This window comes from Phyllostomus hastatus, unplaced genomic scaffold (genome assembly GCF_019186645.2).
Source record: "Phyllostomus hastatus isolate PE091 unplaced genomic scaffold, TTU_PhHast_1.1 phas_contig_150, whole genome shotgun sequence".
NCBI classification, from domain to species: Eukaryota; Metazoa; Chordata; class Mammalia; order Chiroptera; family Phyllostomidae; genus Phyllostomus; species Phyllostomus hastatus.
Genome location: NW_025333611.1, coordinates 4742911 through 4763458, shown reverse-complemented (window position 1 = coordinate 4763458; position 20548 = coordinate 4742911). Strand labels below are relative to the sequence as shown.

The following is a 20548-nucleotide window of genomic DNA, read 5'->3' as shown; positions in this document are numbered from 1 at the left end:
GTACACGGTGGGGGGCGGGGGTCTTTGATCCCAGGGACATGCAGACGTGTCACCAGAGGTACATTAGGGTCGATGGCGTTTCATCAAGAAAGCTTTTTCCAGAGGGGAATGCCCCTCAGTTCATTTCTGTAGCAGGTCTGCCTGTGGCCCGATCAGTTGTCCCTGGTTTTCTCCAGCTTCTCCGTTCCGTGGAAATTATTCCCAGCAGGGTGGACCCTGTTCTGTGTGAATCTTGCAGGGAAGACTGGCCTCCCTTATCCCCTGAGTCTGCTTCCCCCTACCCCCCGCAGCTGCCGATATTGTCAGGTTTTCTCTCTCTTTCCCTCCTGCCCGGTCTCTCTCTCTCTCTCGAGTTCTCTGCCACCATCTCCTCCCAGGCCGGTCTTCTGCGGGGCAGCTTCAAGCTCCCGTCCTTTCTCCTTGGTCCTCACGGTCTGTCTGTGTCCACGGCTCCCTGGCCTCCCTTTCACCACGTCCCCGAGGCCAGAAGAGCAGGGTCACGGGGCCCTGCTTCCGCCGAGAGGCCCGCAGGTGTTTGGTACTGGAGTCGGCTGAGGTGAAGAGAGGGGTGATTGTCCCCATATCACAGAGGGGGAAACTGAGGCCTCATGGCCCCTAGGCTTCTGCGCCTCTTCCTGCTTTTAGTACAATTCAGGATGTGGTCCTGGCACTTTCATTTCTGGCGCTGACTAGATTTGCACTAGTCGGGATGCTGTTACACATGAGACAGACCCCACATCGAGCTGCTTGGAGGGGTGTGGGCTTCAGGCATGGCTGGATCCAGACACAAACATCGTCTACAACAGGTTTTTCTTCAACCTGCGTTCCTCCGCACCGGCTTCATTTCAAATTGAATTTACCAACAGGAAAGGCCCCTTTCTCAGTAATTCCACCCCAGTCCTGTGTAGGCGAGTGCTGTCACTGGCCCAGCTCAGGTCCCCTGCCGTCCTTGTGGCCTGGAGAAGGAATGGAGTGCGTCAGGCAGCCAGCCCCACTCAGGCCCCCAGGACAAAGGCTGCCAGGGAAGAATCAGGGGCCAGTTACCGGGAGAGGACGGAGCGGGTGCCAAGAGGCAGAAGGACCTGATGTCCACGCCCAGGCCTGCATCTCTTCATCTGTGAAAGAGCGAAACAGTCGACGCTCTCCCTCCCGTGGGTCTTGGCGCCGACGCGTAGCCCCGCACTCTGACCGCGTGCCCAGAATTAGAAGCTGAGGTGCAGCAGGCGCCCCCGGGCAGGGGTGGCCTTGTCAGCCCTGGGCCCACACCACCCGGTGGGATTGGGAAGGACCCTCACACCCCTTCCCGTTCACTTCTGCCACGCCGGGCGGCTGAGGCTCTGAGGGTTGAAACCCTGGGCAAATGGCTGAGCAGTGAAGCGACTTCATGTATTCATTTAGCATTTGCTAGAATTTTCCACGTGCCAGGCCCTGGCTGGGCGACAGGGTGGAAGAATTAGACACCATCTCTGCTCTCAGCCGGCTCCCCGGCGGCGGGTGGGCAAGCACCCGGAGAGGTGCAGGCCCCTCCCTCGGGGGTGCCGGTGGAGCTGGGCACCAGGTGCCGTGGGGACCCAGAGACGGGCACAGTCCCCTCTGTTTGGGAAGCTCTGAGAAGGAAAACCTGAGATGGGTCTGGGAGGACGGGGAGGTGTTTTCTGGACTGAGTGATGGAGAGAGAGTCCAAGCAGAGGGAGCGGTGTGTGCAGAGGCGCCCGACGCAGCATGTCTGGTGAGAGCCAGGCAGCCTCCCTCTTCGGGGACGGACTCCCGAGAGCTGGGCGTCCCAAGAGGGCACAGGACAGGAGCTTCGTCACCCAGAGGCCCACCGCCTCCCCGACTCTGGCCCTCGGCCCCTCCTCCATCTCCGCTCCATCTCTACTCTGCCCACCTCCACCTGAGTGAGCTGGGGTGCTGCAGGGAGCCTGCCGAGATCCTTAGCCTGCTGCGTTGTTTTTCTGAAGGGCCACCCCCGCCACACCTGCCCGTCTCCGTGACGCCATCTTGGTTGCCATGGCAACCAGGGGGTCAGCCCCGCGCCAGCTGGCTGTCCCTGGCAGATGGCGTCATTGTGGAGCTTCAACGGCCCTCGTCACGGGACAGCAGATGTGGGGGTGACGTTCGCACGCAGACACCCAGCCCACAGACCACCGGCAGGGGTGGGGCAGGGTGGGGCGCGTGGGGAAGTGCGGGCACCTGCTGGGACTCCTCTTCCTCTCTCTTTAACATCAAACACTTGCGTGCGAAGCCCCCGGACCCCAAGGGGGGCCTCTGCAAATAGCTCCTCAGAGAGGCTGCTGAAGAGGGGGCTTAGGCCGGGATGCTGTCATGGGGCGGCTGCCGGGCAGCTGCGGGCGGGCTGGAATGAGGCGTGGGTACAGCCGGTGGCGGGCGCGGCTGTGGGCCTCCCCAGTGCAATTCTAAGTATTTGGTACCTGGCGCCTCCTCCGGAGGCTGAACAGAGGAGGGCTTCTCCCCCCACCAGCCCCACCCAGCCCCCCAGCCCCCACCAGACTGCCCAGGGCTCCTCCCTCTCACCCACCTGGGCACCTTGCTCGGATCTCCGCTTACTGGCACTCCAGAAAATTCCACCACTAAGGGAATAGACAGATGGTGTTTTTGACAACGTGCTGCTGACCCCCTTGAAAGTACCCCCTCCCACACATGCACATTTGTCCCCTGCCGCTTGCCGAAGCCCCTTTTTGAGATTCCCATCAAGTGGGTCACGGCGGCAGATCGGTGGCTTCGCGTCACAGCGCCTTCCTCGTGGGTTTTATCCTGTTTGGGGGGGACAGCCGGAAGCCACGACGTGCCAAACTGAGCTGCCCGTATGGCCGCAGCTGTTTTTGCCTCAGACCAGAAAGTCCAGGCTGGCACTGACCCGCTCCTGGTGGGCAGCAGGAGCAGCCGAGTTGGGCTCGGACTCTGTCCTGCCGGAGAGCTGCTGCTCTCCAGGGAGATGATCCCCCAGACTCCAGACTGCGCCTCGGAGCCGCCAGGCCCGGTTCACCGCTGTGTCCCCGGCACAGAGCACAGGGCCCGGCCGGCACATTGGGGCTCAGAAACATGCGAGGGGTGGCTGCGTGAGGAAGAGATGATATAGCTGTGCCTAGTGCACACCTACTGTGTGCTGGGTCGTTTCAGAGTTATCTGCTTTAACCTGTCCACCCCCTGCCCCCGGGACCCTCTGTTCCTATTTTATTCCTGTTTTCGTTCATTCCTATTTTATACATGAGGCATCGAGGCCCAGAGAGGTCAAGAAACGCATCCAAGGTCACACAGCCAGTAAATGGCAAGGCTGGAACTTGACCCCAAAGCCCCCCTCCCTGGAGGGCGTTCCAGCCACAGAGCCCCCAGAAGCCACGGGGCCGTTGGGAGGATGCCAGGGCCATTTGCTACAGTGACGTCCACCCCCGGGAATCAGGAAACAGTCATATTGTAGCGGGAAACAAGGTGGTGCTGTGAGCACACGTGATAAAAGCACAGTCATGCACGTGCAAACCATAAAAAAAAAGATCAAACTCTCCAAATCTGCGGTTTGCGCGTTTTCTTCTCCTTGTCTGACTACCTTCCGCCCACGTGTTTGGGCCCCACAGAGGAGCCCGCCCTGGCAGGCCTGCGGCCAGGGGAGGGAGGCGGCCGCGAGAGTTGATAGGACAAACCTGAGCGGGTTTTACTTGCAGAGACTGGGGGGGCTGGGGGCAGGGCGCTTGTAGCTGTGCTGCCGCCTTCTCAGGACCCGGGTTCGGTTCTCTCTTCACGGGGGGACTGGGAGCTCCAAGAGGGCAGGGCTGGGTCCTGTCGCCTCTGGTCTCCAGGTCTGCGCCAGGCAGCGCAGGCGGGTGATAAATAGTGTCAAATGATGAGCAAACGGAGGGAGGGGTGTCCACCTTGATCCGCCCCCAAGACAGTTTCCGTTGTATGAGGAATGGCACAAGTCCCAATTAGCAGCTCAGTTATTCAGTTAGTCTGGGGGGCAGGGGGCGGGGGCAGGGGGGAGCTGCAGTCAGTGCAGAAAACTTCAGTTCAGACCCTTCCCGACGACGGGTCAACAGAGCGAGGTCTTCCAGGAGCCTGCGTCCCGGGGACAGATTGCGCCGACTGCGCGTGCGCACAGATGCGTCATCGGCAGCCTTGCGGAGGCAGGTTCTGATGCGTGCGAGGGAGATCGGGGTGCGGCGGGCTCCCTGCACTTACTGTCACAGCCACACAGCTTCTTACCTCACAGACTTGGCTGCGGGGGACTCCTCACTTCAGGACGTTTGAAAACAGAATGGGGAAAACACAATGTAATGGAGCCATCTGTGCATGCAGGGGGGTGGGGGGTGGGGGCCTAGGGTAGCCTGCAGGGTGGGGTGAAGTGGGGTGCGCTAACCGGAAGAAGCAGGCCCTTTGCAGCCAGCCTCCCAGACCCGGGTTCTTGTCGTCCTACGTCGTGGCTGTGTGACCTTGGACAAGTCACCCCTCTCTGCACCTCTGTGTCCCCATCTGTGGGATGGGGGTCACCCATTTCCCCAAGCACTTGCAAAGACCGGATGAGAAGGCAGAGATAAGTGCCCTCTGAGGCCTGGCACATAGTAGGTGCTCAACCGAGGTGGGTTTTTTCTGAGGGGAGGCTGGTATTTTTCAGCTGCAGCCAGGATGAACATGGCAAGGGGAGGACTCTGTTCCCCCAGTCCCCTGCACTAGAGGGGTAGGTCTGGGCGGTCTGGCAGGTGGCACGCCTCTGCGTGGGGACCTGCATCCCCGCCCCCACCCTGCCAGGGCCCAGTCATCAGCCTCCCCTCCGAGAGGGCCCCCACCTCCGCCAGGCCGGGCTCCGTGTCCTCATCCTCGGCTCCAGCCTGTCTGCCGCCAGCCAGCCCCACGGCTCTCAGATTCATTATTCATTTCCTCGAGCTGTGCTTTTCCACAAGCGCTGCTAGCGATGCCGCCTCCTGGACGGGGTGGGGGAATGACTGGCTCCTGGCACTTAGCACATCGGGCAGCCAGACGGGGGGGAGGGGCGTCTCGGCCCCCACGGCGGGCCCCATTCTACAGATGCGAGAAACTGAGGCTCAGAGAGGTACACTGGTTTTCCCGGCCAGAGTCACAGGGCGGGGACCCGACCCTGGGAGTGGGTGCTCCGGAGCCCGCCATGCCCCCCACCCCCTGTGGCGTGTCTGTCATAGTTGCTCACCGCTCGCCCTGGGGAAGGGCTGACGCCGGTGGGACAACGGAGGGATTCAGCTCCCCTGCCAGTGCGGTCGGAACGGGCCCTTTCCGTATTACACGGAATCGGGAGCCATAATTAAGACGTAAGGGAAACACGCACACACACACCCCTTCCTTTCGAGGTAGACAGCTGACTTCATCCCAGCCAGAGGAGGAGGTCGGGAAGCCGGCAGACCGCAGGGAGGAGGGCCTGCGGAGAACAAAGGGGCATTATTGACAACCGCTGCCGCCGAAGGCAGAGGGAAGTGCTTGAAGTCTCAGGCCCACTGGGGCCTGGGTGTCCAATTGTCCTTGTTTTCGAGCCTGGAGCTGGGGCTGCTGACCGGAGGAGGGTGGCACGGGCTGGCTCTGGGGGCCCTGTTCCTTCACGCCTCCCCCTGCCACCACCCTCCCCTCCCCACACACACACCTGCAGGTTGTCCCACTGCCTGGGCCTGGTCGGGAGGCGCAAAGTATAGCAATGGTGAGGGACCTGGGGAGCAGGCAGGCAAGGGTCACGGACGCTCTCATGAACCCCACAGCCGTCCCAACCAGCAAGGATTAGCCTCCCTGTTTGTAAAAGTGGGAAACTGAGGTCCAGGGAGCCGGGGGGATGCAAGGGCACGCAGTGGGGGGGGCCTGCTCCTGGCCGACACCCTGTGAGTGAGTCGCCTTCGCCCTCCCCCCAGCCCCCCGGCCTTGCGATGGAATTCTGCTCCTTTTCTGAGCAAGTCGCTCACTCGTTCATTCGTGCGTCCGTTTACTCTCACACTGAAGCACTCCTTTACCGCCTCGGGGAACCTGTCCTGAGTGCCTACTGCGTGTCGGGCACTTCTGCTGTTTTCTGGCCCTCGGGCTTCTGGGTAAAGGAGAGTTTAGCAAGAGGGCTGAGGTGGGCCAAAGAAGCGGCACTGCCTATGACCCTAGCGCTTTGCTCCTAACGCATGCTGTCTGTCACAAACGCTTCTCGGCACGTACCTGACCATGCCTGGCCACCTCCTTGGACCAGGCCAGATGTGGTTTCTGTGACCACCCACATGCCAGCACCCGGGGGCCGCCTGGCCCGAGAGCACCCAGGCCCCCTGCTCACAGCCCCGCTCACGCCAGTCACCTCCTCTCGAGCGAGTCAGGGAGGCCTGTGGACACAGTGAGGAGGGCAGGGGCCACGACAGGTCAGGCGGGCTACTAGATTTCCTTTGGCTTTTGAGCCTCACCCCCCAAAACGGTGTCAGCCTCCTGTCCTCAGTTGCCCGGTGGCGAGCACCTTCCACAGATGTGGGATGGTGGGGGACGTGCTGCTGAGCTGGGGGACACCAGTGGGTTCACACGGGGCTCACTTCAGGGCCTCAGTTTCCCCACCCCTGTTCTCCCGTGCACCCCCATGCGTGTGCCATCTCCTGCTCCGGGCCAGCCCCGTGGACTGGGTGCCGGCTGTGTGTGAGTCACGGGTGTGCTCGGGCTCCAGGGTGTGCAGATGAATATAGATCTGTGTGTGTGTGTGTGTGTGTGGTTATTTTTTTATTTTTTCATTATTTGCTCCATTGCACTGAAGTCACATTTTCCTATCCTCTGATCCAAGCTCTAAAAGCATTTTGTGGTATAAAATCTCCCATCATCTGATCCGCTCTACCGAAATAAACCGGCTCCCCTGCCGTCATCTGCCTTGAAAAGTGCCCCTTCGTCATGCTCCGAGGCCGGCGGGGAGAGGCCTCGCCCGCTGAAAGCACTTCAGCATAATCCCTCCAGCGCCCCCAGCCTCTCCACTCCCCGGGGGGCTGCTCCGGTTGCTCGGGCTGTTATTACTGGAACGCCAGCTGCTCCACTTACAGCCCATCCGTACAGACCAGCTCTGTCTGCCCTGGGCCTCACGGGCCGCTGCTTAGCTCATCTCGCAGAAAATATCACTTTAAAAATAAATGCTGGTTCGATTCGCACTTCCCTCTTGCCTCCGCTGTGTCTCCTGGCCGCCTCCCCTTGGCTCCAGGGGATCCATTTAGGCGCTACCCTCTCCCAGAATCCTCCAGGGGTCCAGGGTCATGGCTGGCCAGCCACCCAGTGGTGTCTGCAAGGTGGTCTCGGGAACCCTCTGGGTCCACCCAACATGGCTTCTTCTGAGTCCTGTGGTCATTTAAGTGTGTTTAAATGTCGCATGTGGGGACTAGTGAGCGCTCTGGAGGCAGGCAGACTCGCTCTGCCGCACACTTGGCTGTGTGACTCTGGGCAAGTTATTTCCCTCTCTGGGCCACGCGGGGCCAGGAGTGAAGAGGTTCTCCCCCCTCCCCGGGGACACGGGTGTGGGTGGTATTGGTTCTCACGAACAGCGCGAAGTGTGTTCAAGCGGCAAATACTTGTCAAGTTCCCTTGCAGACCTCTGGTGGACTTCCTTTATTTTCCACCCTTTCATACTTTGATTGTTTCACGGCACCAGGAAGGAACTCATTGGTGGGTCAGAACACGTGGAGTAACACACAGCACGGGTTTGACACATCACCCGTGGGGTTCGGACAACTTCACCGCGGTGGGGGAGGGGTTCGGCCGGGCGAGCATTTTCGTGCCCGAGGAGCAGTAGTGTTGTGTCCAGAGGGCAGACCCCGCGACATTTTGTGCCCCATCTCGGCCACCGATTGCTGTAGCCTTAGACACGTGATTCAGTGTCTCTGTGCCTCGGTTTCCTCAGCTGTAAAGCAGGTGTAGGAATCCTACTAGCCCTGTCGGGTTGGTCTGGGGATTCCATGGTGGGAGGCGTGAAGCACCTCAGACCGTGCCTGGCGCGGGGAAGGTGGCAGCGCTGTGTGTTTTGCTGTGGTGATTAGGTGGCGGGGAGTTACGGAGTGCAGGCATCCAGGTGACACTCACTGTCATCCCCTGCTACGGCGATTCTTAATCTGGAGCCAGTGTGGCCCCCAGGGGACATTGGACAAGGTTTGGAGTCGTTCTGGTTTTCACAACAAGGAGTAGAGACTGCGGGCATCTCGTGGATGGAGGCCCCGGATGCTGCCGCACGCCCTCCGATGCACAGGACGGCCCCACAGTGAACCACCTGGTCCCAGAAGACAATAGTGCCCTCAGGAGCTTTGTCCTGGTAGCTGTCTGGTAGCACCTCGGGCCCCTCTCTCCTCGGTAGCGCTCGCCTTGGTTGCACTTCTGCATTTGTTGGTGTGATGATTTGATGACTACCCACCCCACTGGTAGAGAGCACAAGCTCACATATGCACGCGGTGGGGCTTGCTGAGCTCACGGCCCCGTGATGTGGGAGCGGGCTGGTTTGGCACTCCCTCCAGCGCTGACCTCTGACCTCCCCCCTTGCAGATCTGCGCCATCATTGGCGGGACCTTCACCGTCGCCGGCATTCTGGACTCGTGCATCTTCACGGCCTCGGAGGCCTGGAAGAAGATCCAGCTGGGCAAGATGCATTGACCCCCTGTGCGGCCCCGTGGCCCAGGGCCCAGGCAGCCCGCCTGCCCTGCCTCCCGCACAGCACCCCGTCTCCTCCTGCCCTCTGTCTGGTCCAGGATCTGGCTGCATCCCAAAGTGGGAGGATAGGGAGAGGGAGGGGCGGCTCGCAGTTTCGCAGCTACCTCTATTCCCCGTGTTTAATTCGAGACGAGTTACACTGCCTAAAGTCGTGGTGCCCCTTCTCCTGGGGGGCCCTAAGACCAGCATCAGGCAAAGGGTGCTTGGGGATATTGGGGACCACTCCTGGGAGGGCTGTAGTCCCTCCTCTCCTGTGGGACCAGCCCAGAATCCACGTGGACCAGTTCTCAGCCAGGCTTTGACAATCTCGCAGCCTCCACCATTGGGATACACTAATCACTTGGTTCCCTCCCCCCGGCCCCCACCCTGGGCAACCAGCCCTCAGACCTGGACTCTCGGCCCTGGACCAAGCTGCCTAAAGGTACCACCCCCCCCTCGCCACCTGGCGCCTTCAACAAAGGATGGTACTTCCCAGGCAAGCCCCCGGGATGTGGCGCTCCAGGTGAAACCTCGCTCTGCCCCCTGCTTTCCTGCCCGACCCAGAGCCCAGGCCTCCAGCCCCTGCTTTCTTTCTCTCCCGAGAAGCAGATGCCCAGTTGTTGGTCACCGGGTGGGTGCTGGGTCCCCTTCCTCAGTTCACTTTGTTTCTCCGAACTGCCCCCGCCCCCCCGCCCCGCCAATGTGCCTCAGCCCCTGCGCCGTGTGACAGCAGCACCTCTTGGCGGGGGGCTGGTTGTGCCTGGGAAGGCACCCTCGGAGAACCAGACAGGGTCTGGGCACTGAAGTCCACGCGGGGAGCACCTCTCTCTGCAGCCCTGAACCAATCATGTCTCGGCCTCTCCCAGCTGGCGGCCGTCCGTCCCCGAGGCCTTAGGTGGGGGACGCAAAGCAGCCCCACCTCCCCCCGTCTGGACGTCCACCTTCCGGGCTCCCCTCTGCTCCCCCTCATCCTTCCCCTTCGGCCCTGAGAGGGAGGGGCAGTGGTCCAGGTGCCCCTGGACCCAGGGAATTTTCGGCATGCCCCGGGAAGAGAGCGGCTGCCTGTTTTCCATTTATATCAAGATTGTTTGCATACTTTTGTAATTAAGGGGCGTGTTCGGGAGAGGGAGTGCTCACGTATCTATATCGATAGCTTAAGTCTCTGCCATTTGTGATTTTTGGCTCTGGATTCCAAGAGGAAGAGCTTCCCCATTTGCCTACGAGGTGACTGATGTAGGCACCTGCATTTGGTTATTTCTGGTGTCTATGGCCACTTAGGCAGATTTTTTAAAAATTTTTTTACGTTCTGTTCCCCAGTTACGGAAAAGAGCCCCTTCAGAGGGTGGGCGGGGAAGGGCGGGGAAATCTGTGGGGTGCACAGGAATTGAAAATAACCCACTTCTATGCATTTTTAAGGAACAAACTCTCAAGGGCACGGGGACTGTCGGTTTCCTATGGAAGGGACACCCCCCAACCCAATAGGCTTATCAACAAAATCTCCAGGGAAAAACATGTTCTAGGTCTTTCCCCACTCCTTGGGTTCAAAGAGATTAAACAGCTGATTTTCAGAACTCTTGCTGTGCGTGTCTTTCTCCTTGATTGTGGCTGCACAGCCAGCGAGGGGCTCGGGCCCAGAAGGCGTTTAATTCCGTAGGAGAGAGGTTGGGAGATGGGGAGAAGCCCCGTGAGGACACTCAGAAAGTCATCGTTGGAGCTCAGCACTGCCTTTACCGAAGCCCCCCAGGCCGTTGCCCAGACTGCCCTTCTGCGGCTGTGCAGCCCCCGCCTCGCGGGCCTCAGTCTGCCCAGGTGAAGACGGGCTGGCAGCGACACAGCTTCTCAGGAAGCTGCAGACATGAGATCTGCACCTCGCGCAAGCAGATCCCACGGGCTCAGAACGAGCTCACGTAGGCAGGAAAGAGGCACCTGGGGAAGTTTCCAAACACGGTAGCTGTTCCCTGATGCGATTCCCCAAATAGAATATAATCTTGAGAACAGGGCTGAGATTTCCCCACGCGGTCGAGCGAAGGGCCGCCCACGCGAAGGTGTTTCATGCGTTCTTGATTTTTTAAGGACCTGGCATTGCTCACTCCACCTTTAGCTCCTCTGCAAAGAGACACCGCCATCAGCCACGGCGAAGGGGCTTCCGGGCGGCGTGCCCTCGTGCTGTCCGGCCCTTTAAGGCCTTCACTGGGGCCGCAGGAACATGGGGGGACACTTCGGGGGTGGACGTGGGAGCGAACCGGTCTGGGAACCGGCCTTCACGGACCCTCCCCTTCCCTCTGTAACATCCCGTCGGCTGCCTGCCCACCGGGGGTCACTCGCGTGCGTTCCCAAGCCTGTTCGTGCCAGCTGTGCTCTGCGCCCTAACGACAACGTGACTTCTTCGTTAGCCGATGAAACGTGATTGGAAAGTGAAAGAATCTGGTCACACTAAGGCGAACACTTTGGAGAGAAATGATAAAGGTCTGTTGCCACGGGCTCCGCAAAATGCTACTGAATTCGCTGGACAAGACTGCCGGAAAGATTTGGGGGGGCGGGGGGGCGTGGGCGGGAGTCCTTGAGGATTCTGCACTCGTACTGAAAGTGTCTAGGTTCTCACTCCACGTCGAATGAACCAAAAACTGAAACTCTTGGGTTGGTTTCGTGCACGGAGAAGGAAGAAGAACTCCACTGCAGGTTTCTCGATGAAGTAGCCTTGCTTCAGGGCCCAAAGGCTAGCGAGTGTGTTTTGACATTACATTTACGGTATGTGTGTGTCATTGTTATGATTTGTCCCTTAAACCAATTCTTCCAGTGATCTAACCAAGCACGGATTACAGTGTTTTCCTGTAAGAGGACTTCTCGGTCGGGGATTACAGCACACAGCCACACGGGGTGGGGGGTTAGGTGAGAGGTTGGGGCCGTGGGGGTGCGGGCAGAAACGGCTCCTCCCGGGGAGGCTGCAGGAGAGGTGACAGTGCAGAGCCACAGCGGCGACGGGGACAGTCTGTGCTGCAGTCCGCGCCGCCTGGGGTGAGCATGCGGCAGGCATGCGAGGCCCCGGGAGAAGTGGGGTGAAGCGATGGTGCCGGCCGTCTGGATGGAGCGCCCGTGAACCTCCAGGCCTTGTCTCTGCTTACCGGTTTGGGCGGTGACAGGCAGCCCGAACTTGACCTTTCCAGCTGCATTACTACATGTCACTGATATTTTTAACAACTTGTTTCTGGAATTTTATTGTTTATTTTTTTTTTTTAGTTTAAATTCTTTTCTATCACACATTACATTCAGTATTGTTTTGTATTAGTTTCGGGCATACAGCACAGTGATTAGACAGTCACCTACTTTACAAAGGGGTCCCCCTGATACTCCCAGTGCCCCCCCCCGGCGTTGTACATAGTCACTGCAATAGTATTGATGATATTCCCTGTGCCGTCCCCACAAATGAGTTTTTTGACTCTTGCCAGAAACAGACGCACATTGTGCATGCGGCAGGTCACCAGTGGTCCCCTCCCTCTGAAGAAACTGGTCCGTGGGCTGCGCCAGCCCGTGGTCCAGGAACACAAGGGGCTGAGGGAGACATTCCCCCCAGACCCCGCTCCCTCCCCGGCAGTTGCCTCTGTCAGTTGAGCAGTGATGAGGGCATGCACTCCATTCTGACCAAAATAAATTATTGTTGTCATAATAACTCTTGTCACCAGTGGTGGGGGATTCTCCACATGCCAGGCAGGGCGTGATTGTTCAGGCCTCGTCTGTCTGAATCCTCACGGCGATCCTATAAGCTGGGTGTCACCTCCTTCTTAGGAAGGACAAAACAGAGATTTAGCAGCTTGCGTAGCGGGTCACACAGCAGGCAGGTGCTAAGGTCGGAATGCAAACCCGAGTCCGCCTGGCTCCAGGGTGATGACATATTGTACGGTTCCACCTCAGTCCCCAAGATGTGACCTGTGTCTAAAGGGAAAACTGACCCTCGGTGCACTGCCCCCCCCCCAAAAAAGGGAAAATTGAAAGCAGTGAGGATACTTTTGTTTTTTGCTTTCTTCCTGTGCAGGAAAGCTGAGTTGAACACTGGGGACTTTCTTAAACAAAAATTTAAAACCATTAAAACCTGAGTTTAATTACAGAAAGAGTGGGTTTTCATATCCCCATCGGAGGAAAATCAGAAAAGAGCAAAACGTTAAAAAGGGAAACTTAAAGGAACTCCTTATCCCACTAATCAGAGATCATCATTGTTAACGTTTTAATGACCCCCTCCCAGAAACACAATGGGGTCGTGCTGTTAATATTATTTCGTAGTTTACTTTTCTCCTCACTTAGTAGACACCTCCCTATGTTACTAACTGTGGGTCTCGTCATCTTTACTGCCTGCGAGCTCATAACCGTATTGAGTATATAGTGCTGGGCTGTGGTCATCCTCTGCTCCCATCACATTGAGAGCCTGTGTTCCCAGCTGTAGAAGGGACAGTTCAGAGGACTGGTCACCAGGTTCAATCAGGTGACACGTGCAAAGTTGTTGGCACAATATCTGACAGTGAAGGCACAGCCTAATAAAAGTAACCATTACTATTCCTTCATAAGCAGTAATTCCCACCAGTTACTAAGCGCTTGCTTTGAGTCAACCACTGTGCTAAGGGTCCGTTGAATCGTGACACCAAACCGATGAGGTAACGACTGTCCTTTTTCCCATGTCTCAGACGAGGAACGTGAGTGACCAAGAAAGAGGCTAAATGTCTCATGCAAAGCTCCGGAGCTGGGAAGTGGTGGAGATGCAAACCCAGGCAGTTAGAACCTGGGGCTTACGCACTCCCGCCCCGCCCCACACCACCCTCTGCCTCTGAGACATAAAAATATCCCCTGGGCAATTCCTCTGTGCCAGGCTCTGCGCTGGGCCTGGGGCTCCTGTGCCCGTCCCTGTGCATGTGTCTAAGCGTGAGCATCAGGTGACATGGTGGCCAGTCCCACTAGGTGCTCATTAGAGGGATGCAGCCTCAGGCTGTCATCATCCTGTCCGGTGACGTCATTGCGCTTGCCTTAAGTTTACTGGGCCACGGCGGGGTGTAAAGAAATACCTCCCTGCCCTGTTTGATCATAAATACACCTTGATTATCTTGCGTTGTGTTGATCTGCCCGTACTTGGCTGCCAGCGAGGCTCTGTACTCCTTGGGAGCAGGGACCAGACCTCCCCACCCCCTCTCAGTGTCTGTGCTCCAGCCCTGTACCTGCAGCTCCAGGTAGGGACCAAATAAATGATGAGTACATTAATGAGTAAAAGGATGCATGTGTGAGTGAGTAGGTGAATGATGAATCAGTGTGATAAAGGAGTGAATGAATGAACAGAGAAGGAGCTGGTGAGTGAGGGAGTGAGTGCCTGAATGACCTGCTCTGAGAACCCTCTTACCTTCCTGTGAACTCACTCTGCTCCTGCCTTGCCCAGGGGCTTTCTCTTTTTTTTTTTTTTTTTGTCCCCAGTTTCATTTGTTGAAATATAATGGACACTGTAAGTTTAAGGTGTACAATGTGTTGATTTGATACAATTACATATTGAGAAATGATACACTGGGAAGTGATAAACACACTGGTGTCTGTCACTTAACACCTGCAGCACCTGGCATGTCTGTCTTTTTTTTTTTTTTTTCCTGGTGAGAGCATTTAAGATCTTCCTTTCTTATGACTCTTCCCTGCGTCCTTACTCTGGAAGCCAAGGCACACGGTGGGCACTCCGCCTACTCTGCTGCCCTGACCTCTGCAAACAGCCCAGGTGTGGCCCTCCTCCCCAGTCTGAAAGCTAGAGGTCTCCAACACTGACTACAACTACAGGGGCTCTGGAGCGAAACCTCGGATGGGAGGATGGGACCCGGCAAGTCCAGGGGTAGGTCAGATGCCCTGGCTGACCGTGAGCATTAGTAAATACCAGTGTTTAACAATTTCACCACCACGTGTCAGGGAGACAGAGCACGAAACCTGCCTGATTCTGGCAAGACGTTCACCTCTCTGAATTTCAGGGTGTGCATCTGTTAACTGAGCACCACAAATTCTATCTGGCATCCGGCATAAAGTAGGCGTCCAGTGGAGACGAACTGAATGAAAGAATGAATCAGTTCATTCAATGAAGGAATCAATGCATGGAGTCTCCCGCACAGCGGGGCCTAGATCACGAGACCTTTCATTCCAAGGTGCCCCGCACAGGTTTCGGAGCCTAACGAATGGTTGAGTGGCGCCCACATCCATGGGCGCTCTTCCGCCGAGGGAGGTGGGGACCAGGAGGGAGGGAGGTGGGGACGGGGAGGGAGGGAGGTGGGAGAAGGTGGGCGGGGCCAGGAGGAGTGGGGCGGGGCAGCGGTCACAATCCCGCAGGTGCGCTCGCGCCCCCAAGCCCCAGCTGCGCGAATTGGCCATTTCCGAAGGCGTTTGAAGAGGTTAAAAAACAAACAAAGGGAAGGAAAAGAGAGAGACTAAAACGCGTGGTGTACTTAGAAAGCTTACAGATTGCGTCATCGGAGTTAACGGAAAAAGCCTGAATGGAGCACTCGGTGAATGTGAGGCCTGGCCCCAGGGCTGTCTGGGAGATACGAATAATGGATGATTGTAATTGAACATTGTGTACCAGAAACTGTTCTAAACACTCTAAACGGAGTAACTCATTTAGTCTTCATAACAACTCCACAAGGCACCAATTTAAGATCATCCCCATTTCACGGGTGAAGAAACTGAGGCTCAGGAACATGGAGGCGGCTCCCCAAGGGCCAATGGCATGAAGAGGCACTTGAACTCTACACTCTGGATCTCCAAACAGAATTTAAAAACTGGGGGGAGGCGGGGAGTTTTTGCAAGGCCAGGTGGCTGGTTAGCCACGATCCTCAAACATTTGAACATTTGTGCGCCTCAAAATCTTGGGGGTGAGTGTGTGTGTAGGGGGCTTGCTTTAAATTCAGATACCCTGACCCGAACCGTAGTGGAGCACGAAAATCTGCATTTTGAACAGGCTTCTCAATGATTTTAAGAAACAAGTCAACAGACTGCATTCGGAGCATCATGCCATTAGAAGCAACCTGATAATATGCCTAGACCACTGATGCGGAGAATAACAGGGGCAAAGAGTTTGGGGTGGGAGAGAGACTATTGATGGTGCACCTATTAAAAGAACATCAATAAGCCTTATTGCAGGTACTAAAAAAGTAGGCCCCTTCTCCCCAGAGGTGCCATCTCTTCGGGGCTCCTGGCCTGACACTCAGGGTCGCTTACCCACCCCGTGGTCCCCGGAAACGAGGTACTGCGATCCCACCCCAAGCCGCAGGGGGCGCCATTCAGTTTCATTTACAGAGAATGGGGCACCGTTTTCTTTCTGCGTTTACGAGGCAAGGAAACCTCACTTCCGGTTCTGAGCACGTACTCTCTGAGTATTTCCGGCGCCAGGTAGGTGAGCGGCTGCAGGTAGTTTTCTCGCACTGTGATGCTCTCCGCTGGATAGGACCCTTCCTCACGTGCCGTGGGGTTACCCACCTCCCCAGGTCTCTCAGCGTGACCCCATCCATGCATTCTTCTCTAGCTTTGCCTTCCCGTTTTCTTCCGCTTAAAGACTCTCCCCACGATCCCTCTTATCAGGCATGCACCCCTTAGTTTAACACCCAAATCGCTCACAGCCCCTCTCCCTCCCCACCCCTCGCTTAGTCGTCTTCTTCCGAGGCCACCGCTTGTAGAGCACTGGGGCGGGGATGAGGCGTGCCTGATGGAGAGCAGGCGCTCGCACCCCACTGAACGCCCCTTCCATCCCTCCCTCGCCGCTCTTTGCAGACGGTCACCATGAAGTTCAATCCCTTCGTGACCTCGGACCGTAGCAAAAACCGCAAACGCCACTTCAATGCCCCTTCGCACGTGCGCAGGAAGATCATGTCGTCCCCGCTCTCCAAGGAGCTGCGGCAGAAGTACAACGTCCGCTCCATGCCCATCCGCAAGGACGACGAGGTCCAGGTACCTGTCCCGCGGGCCCCGGTTGCATAGCGCGCATAGCGCGCGGGCTTCGCCTTTGCCTGGGGGCGTCACGTGTGCGTGGGCGTGGGGGAGTCATAGACCTCACTGGCCTTCAGCACCCTGGCAAGTAATGTGACCCTGCGGGTGTGTTAGACCGCAGGTGGGGGCCCAGAGCCACCAGAGCGCCTCTGCCCAACCAACCTAGTTAAGAACATTCAAGTTCAATCCCCTAATAATACTTTTCTTTTAAAAATATTATGCCAGCCAAGCAACACCTCTTTTTTTTTTTATTGGCCCCGGGGCTGTTAGGGTGCCAGGCATTGCCCAGGGTGGCTCTCTGCACCAGACTCCGAGGGGGGTGACTCCCAGGTCTTGGTTGTCTATCCAGTAGACGTCTTAGCTGTTTATGGAATTTTTCACCAGAATGTCTCCAGAGGCCTCAAATTCAACGTGCTTTCTCTGAAAATCTGTTTCTTCCCCCCCCCCCCCACCCCCGTTCCATGCCTCTGGGAAAGGCACAGTTTTCCACCCAGTTGCCCGGCCAGATTCAGTATCATTCTTGGCTCTTCTTCCTCACCTTTCAGTCCGTTCAGTTTAATTTTACCCACCTCTCCGGGTCAAGTGTTTGTCCACTTCCTTTACCCCAGCTGTTCCTTTAGGCTCATTAACATCCTTCTTCAGTCTTGATGGTTGTTAATAGGGGCTTTTTCACAGACTTCCACGTGCGAGTCTCTGCTCGTATAGAGTGTGGTGGGCCTTCCTGAAGAGTGGCTGGTCTCTTTTCAACCTGAACGTGGCCTTGGTAAATGAGCTATTCAGCTAAACAACCCAGGTAGACGTTTTAGAAGTAGTGAGCTTCTCCAGTTCTTTATGTGACTTCTTTCCTCTGTGCTTGTTAATGAACATCACCTGTATTGTGGCTACTGTTTAGTAGGTTCTTGCCTTTAGGGAAACTGTATCTAGTTGATTTTTGAATAGAGCTGGCAGGGGAGCAGATTTTTAGTGTAGCCCACAAGGTTTTAATCTAACATTAAAATTCTTTTGTCTATAAAACATTTGTATTAATTGTAGAAATCTTAAAATGTGGAAGACTTTGAATTTTAAAAGTAGGCATCTGTAATCCTACTTCCTGCCTATCAGCAACCCTTATTGATACTTGGATATATTTCAGTCTCCTCATCAATACATTAAACATATACATACAAGATTCAGATTCTATATATAGCTTTGTGTTCGCCTCTTCTCTCTAAATGTTACATCTTGAGCATTTTCCTGGGTTATAAATTATGTTTTGAAAACACGGATTTTAAACGGTCGCATGAATCTCAGTATGCTGCCTTCGACCAATCTTTGTTGAGGGCTTCAGAGTGATTGTGTTTTTTTCCTTCTTAATATTTTTTAACCGAGATATAGTTGATACATAACATTATGTTAATGTTAGATGTACAGTGATTATATCTTTTTACTCTCAGGATTAGTTCTGTGATGGCCATCCTAGTTCAAGGAATTCTTTGTTCTTCAGATACGAAAAGAGAAAAATTCAAGTAAAGAAATTCCGCCGGACTTAGGGTAACACAAAGCAGACTTCTGCCTAATCACGGCTGACTCCTGGCTGCCGGGGTCAATCTGCTGTTGTACAGAAGGTTGTGTGTTAGCCTGTGCGTTCCTGGTAGTGTCCTCGCTGTGACGTTCGTGCATTAGAAACGGAGGCGATTCTCCTGTGTGTTTTCTCTCAGGTGGTTCGAGGACACTACAAAGGCCAGCAGATCGGCAAGGTGGTCCAGGTGTACAGAAAGAAGTACGTCATCTACATCGAGCGGGTGCAGCGTGAGAAGGCTAACGGCACGACTGTGCACGTGGGCATCCACCCCAGCAAGGTGCGGCCCGGAGCTGGGCGGGGGGAGCGGCCACCGTCAGAGTTGTCGATGCGGTGGTCCTGTTTACACAGGCGACCCTGGCAGGGGACGTCCCAAGGGGGGTCCAGCGGGCTTGATGGATTCACTGGCCTGGTGATACCATCAAGGATCCAGATGCTTTTCTTGTCTGTTTTGTCAGTCTTGGGGAAGGCTCCGTGTTCAAGCAGGCAGCAAGGGAGTTCTGGGCATTCCAGACCTCACCTCGCCACTAGATAATGTCCAGATGGCGATGAGAGCCCATTTCTTCCTGTGGCCCTCAGCCCCTCCTGGGGGAATGTGCTGTTCTTCCTTTGTCCTTACCCTGTGATCTCTGTAGTGCCCAGTAGCTGCAGGGACACAGATGGGTTGGTTTTTGGGGGGGTTTTTGTTTTTGTTTTTGTTTTTTGTGTTTTTTTTTTTTTCATTTCTTTCAAAACACAGGTGCCTGAGCACACCACAGACACATTTAATAGTCCGTAGACCCATCAGGGCTCAATCTGGGCATCTGCTTGTCCTTTTCTTTTTTTTTCTTTTCTTTTCTTTTCTTTTCTAATCCTCACCCAAGGACATGTTTGTATTGATTTGAGAGAGAGAAAGGACAGGAGAGAGAAACATAGATTGAATGCCTCCTGTATGTGCCCAGACCGATGATCGAACCGGCAATTTAGACATTTGCCCTGACCGGGAATCGAACCCGCAACCTTTTGGTGTACGGGATAATGCTCCAACCAACTGAGCCACTTGGCCAGGGCAGTGCAGGTGTTTCTTAATGCATGTTGCCAGCCAAGGGAGGATAGACAAATCATAAACATGCTGGTAGCACAATTTTTCCCAAGCCAATTGATATTTTATATTCCTAAACTATCTAGATGGTCTCCTAGGTCCTCAGGAATCAGGCAGGGAGGAGGTCGGCCGGCAGAAGGCACGTAAGCTGCTGCCGTTGAGGGAAGCTCTGCTGTACAAACGAGTCACGGTGCTAAACCTTTCCACCTGAAACACAGACATCTGCTTGTTTTCTCACTCCTACTAGGTGGTTATCACCAGGCTGAAACTGGACAAAGATCGGAAAAAGATTCTTGAACGCAAAGCCAAATCTCGACAGGTTGGAAAAGAGAAAGGCAAATACAAGGAAGAACTCATCGAGAAAATGCAGGAGTGACCGCAACCCGGCGTGCAGCCACGTCCCGCTGTCGACTTCTAGCCAGGGGCGTACTCCTTCCAAACCTCTCGAGACGTCTCCGAACAGTTCCCTTCCCGTCTCCGAACAGTTCCCTTCCCGTTTCGTTATTGGGTGTGTGCCTCTGGGAATCCGTTGTTGCTGTTTTGAATAATTTTATGAATAAAAATTGGGACTGTTCCTTCATTCCAAATGGAGTCGGCACTGTTTTGTGGATAAAACCCATCTTATTATCAGTTCCCAGTTGCCATTATTTCGTACATTTAATTGAGAGAGCAGCAGGGGGATGGGCCTGCCTCTGCCTGGACCCTCGTGCTGACAGGGTGGACAGGGCTGGGCTGGGCCTGGGTGCCGGGGCTCACTCTGCTCAGTAGCTGGTGCTGCTTTGCACACCCATGTCTCAGGCCTGATGGATCGACCACTGATGAGCTTCCTCTGCCTCTGCTCCCAATGACACCAGATGGTGCGCAGCAGCTCCCTAAGCGGGCTGCCTTGCCCAAGGTCTTGACTTCACAGGTGCCGCAGGTGCCATTTCCGTGTGACCGAAATGCCCCTCCTTTCTCCTGGGGCTAACTCAGAAATGGGTGGCCTGTAGGCAAGTATTGGCTCACAGACAGATTTCCTTTGTCCTGTTGCTTTTCGTGATTTAAAAAATATATATTTTTAGAGGGGGTGGGGGAAGAAAGGGAGAAGCCAGCCCACAACCCAGGCATGTGCCTTGACCAGGAATCAAACCAGCAACTTTTCAGTTCGCTGGCCAGTGCTCAGTCCACTGAGCCACACCAGCCAGGACACTTTCTATGAGTTTTTTAAAGTTGATTTCCAACACTTAAAACTCACGAGAGCCACAGAGAAGTCCAGAACTCATCCTTCCTCTGAACCTGTA

The 20548-nt window shown here is 55.7% G+C and overlaps 2 protein-coding genes across 4 annotated transcripts in view; both read left to right on the top strand.

Annotated features, from left to right (window-relative positions):
* The window catches only part of ERGIC1 (endoplasmic reticulum-golgi intermediate compartment 1), a 79825-nt gene extending 69611 nt beyond the window's left edge, over window positions 1-10214 (top strand). For both annotated transcript variants that reach the window (XM_045828644.1, XM_045828636.1), the window contains exon 10: window positions 8500-10214. In XM_045828644.1, the coding sequence (XP_045684600.1) occupies window positions 8500-8607 (108 nt within the window). In that variant the 3' untranslated portion in view covers window positions 8608-10214. The remainder of the gene's footprint in view (window positions 1-8499) is intronic.
* A 5771-nt stretch (window positions 10215-15985) lies between these two features.
* Window positions 15986-19855, top strand: RPL26L1 (ribosomal protein L26 like 1). Of its 2 annotated transcripts, none has more exons than XM_045825568.1 (4): window positions 15986-16035; window positions 16414-16590; window positions 18327-18467; window positions 19516-19855. In XM_045825568.1, the coding sequence occupies exons 2-4, from the start codon at window positions 16423-16425 to the stop codon at window positions 19642-19644; spliced, it is 438 nt and encodes a 145-aa protein (XP_045681524.1). In that variant the 5' UTR covers window positions 15986-16035; window positions 16414-16422; the 3' UTR covers window positions 19645-19855. The 2 variants fall into 2 exon arrangements, with proteins under 2 accessions (XP_045681524.1, XP_045681518.1); XM_045825562.1 differs by having other exon boundaries at window positions 16018-16130.
* Window positions 19856-20548: the final 693 nt, after the last annotated feature.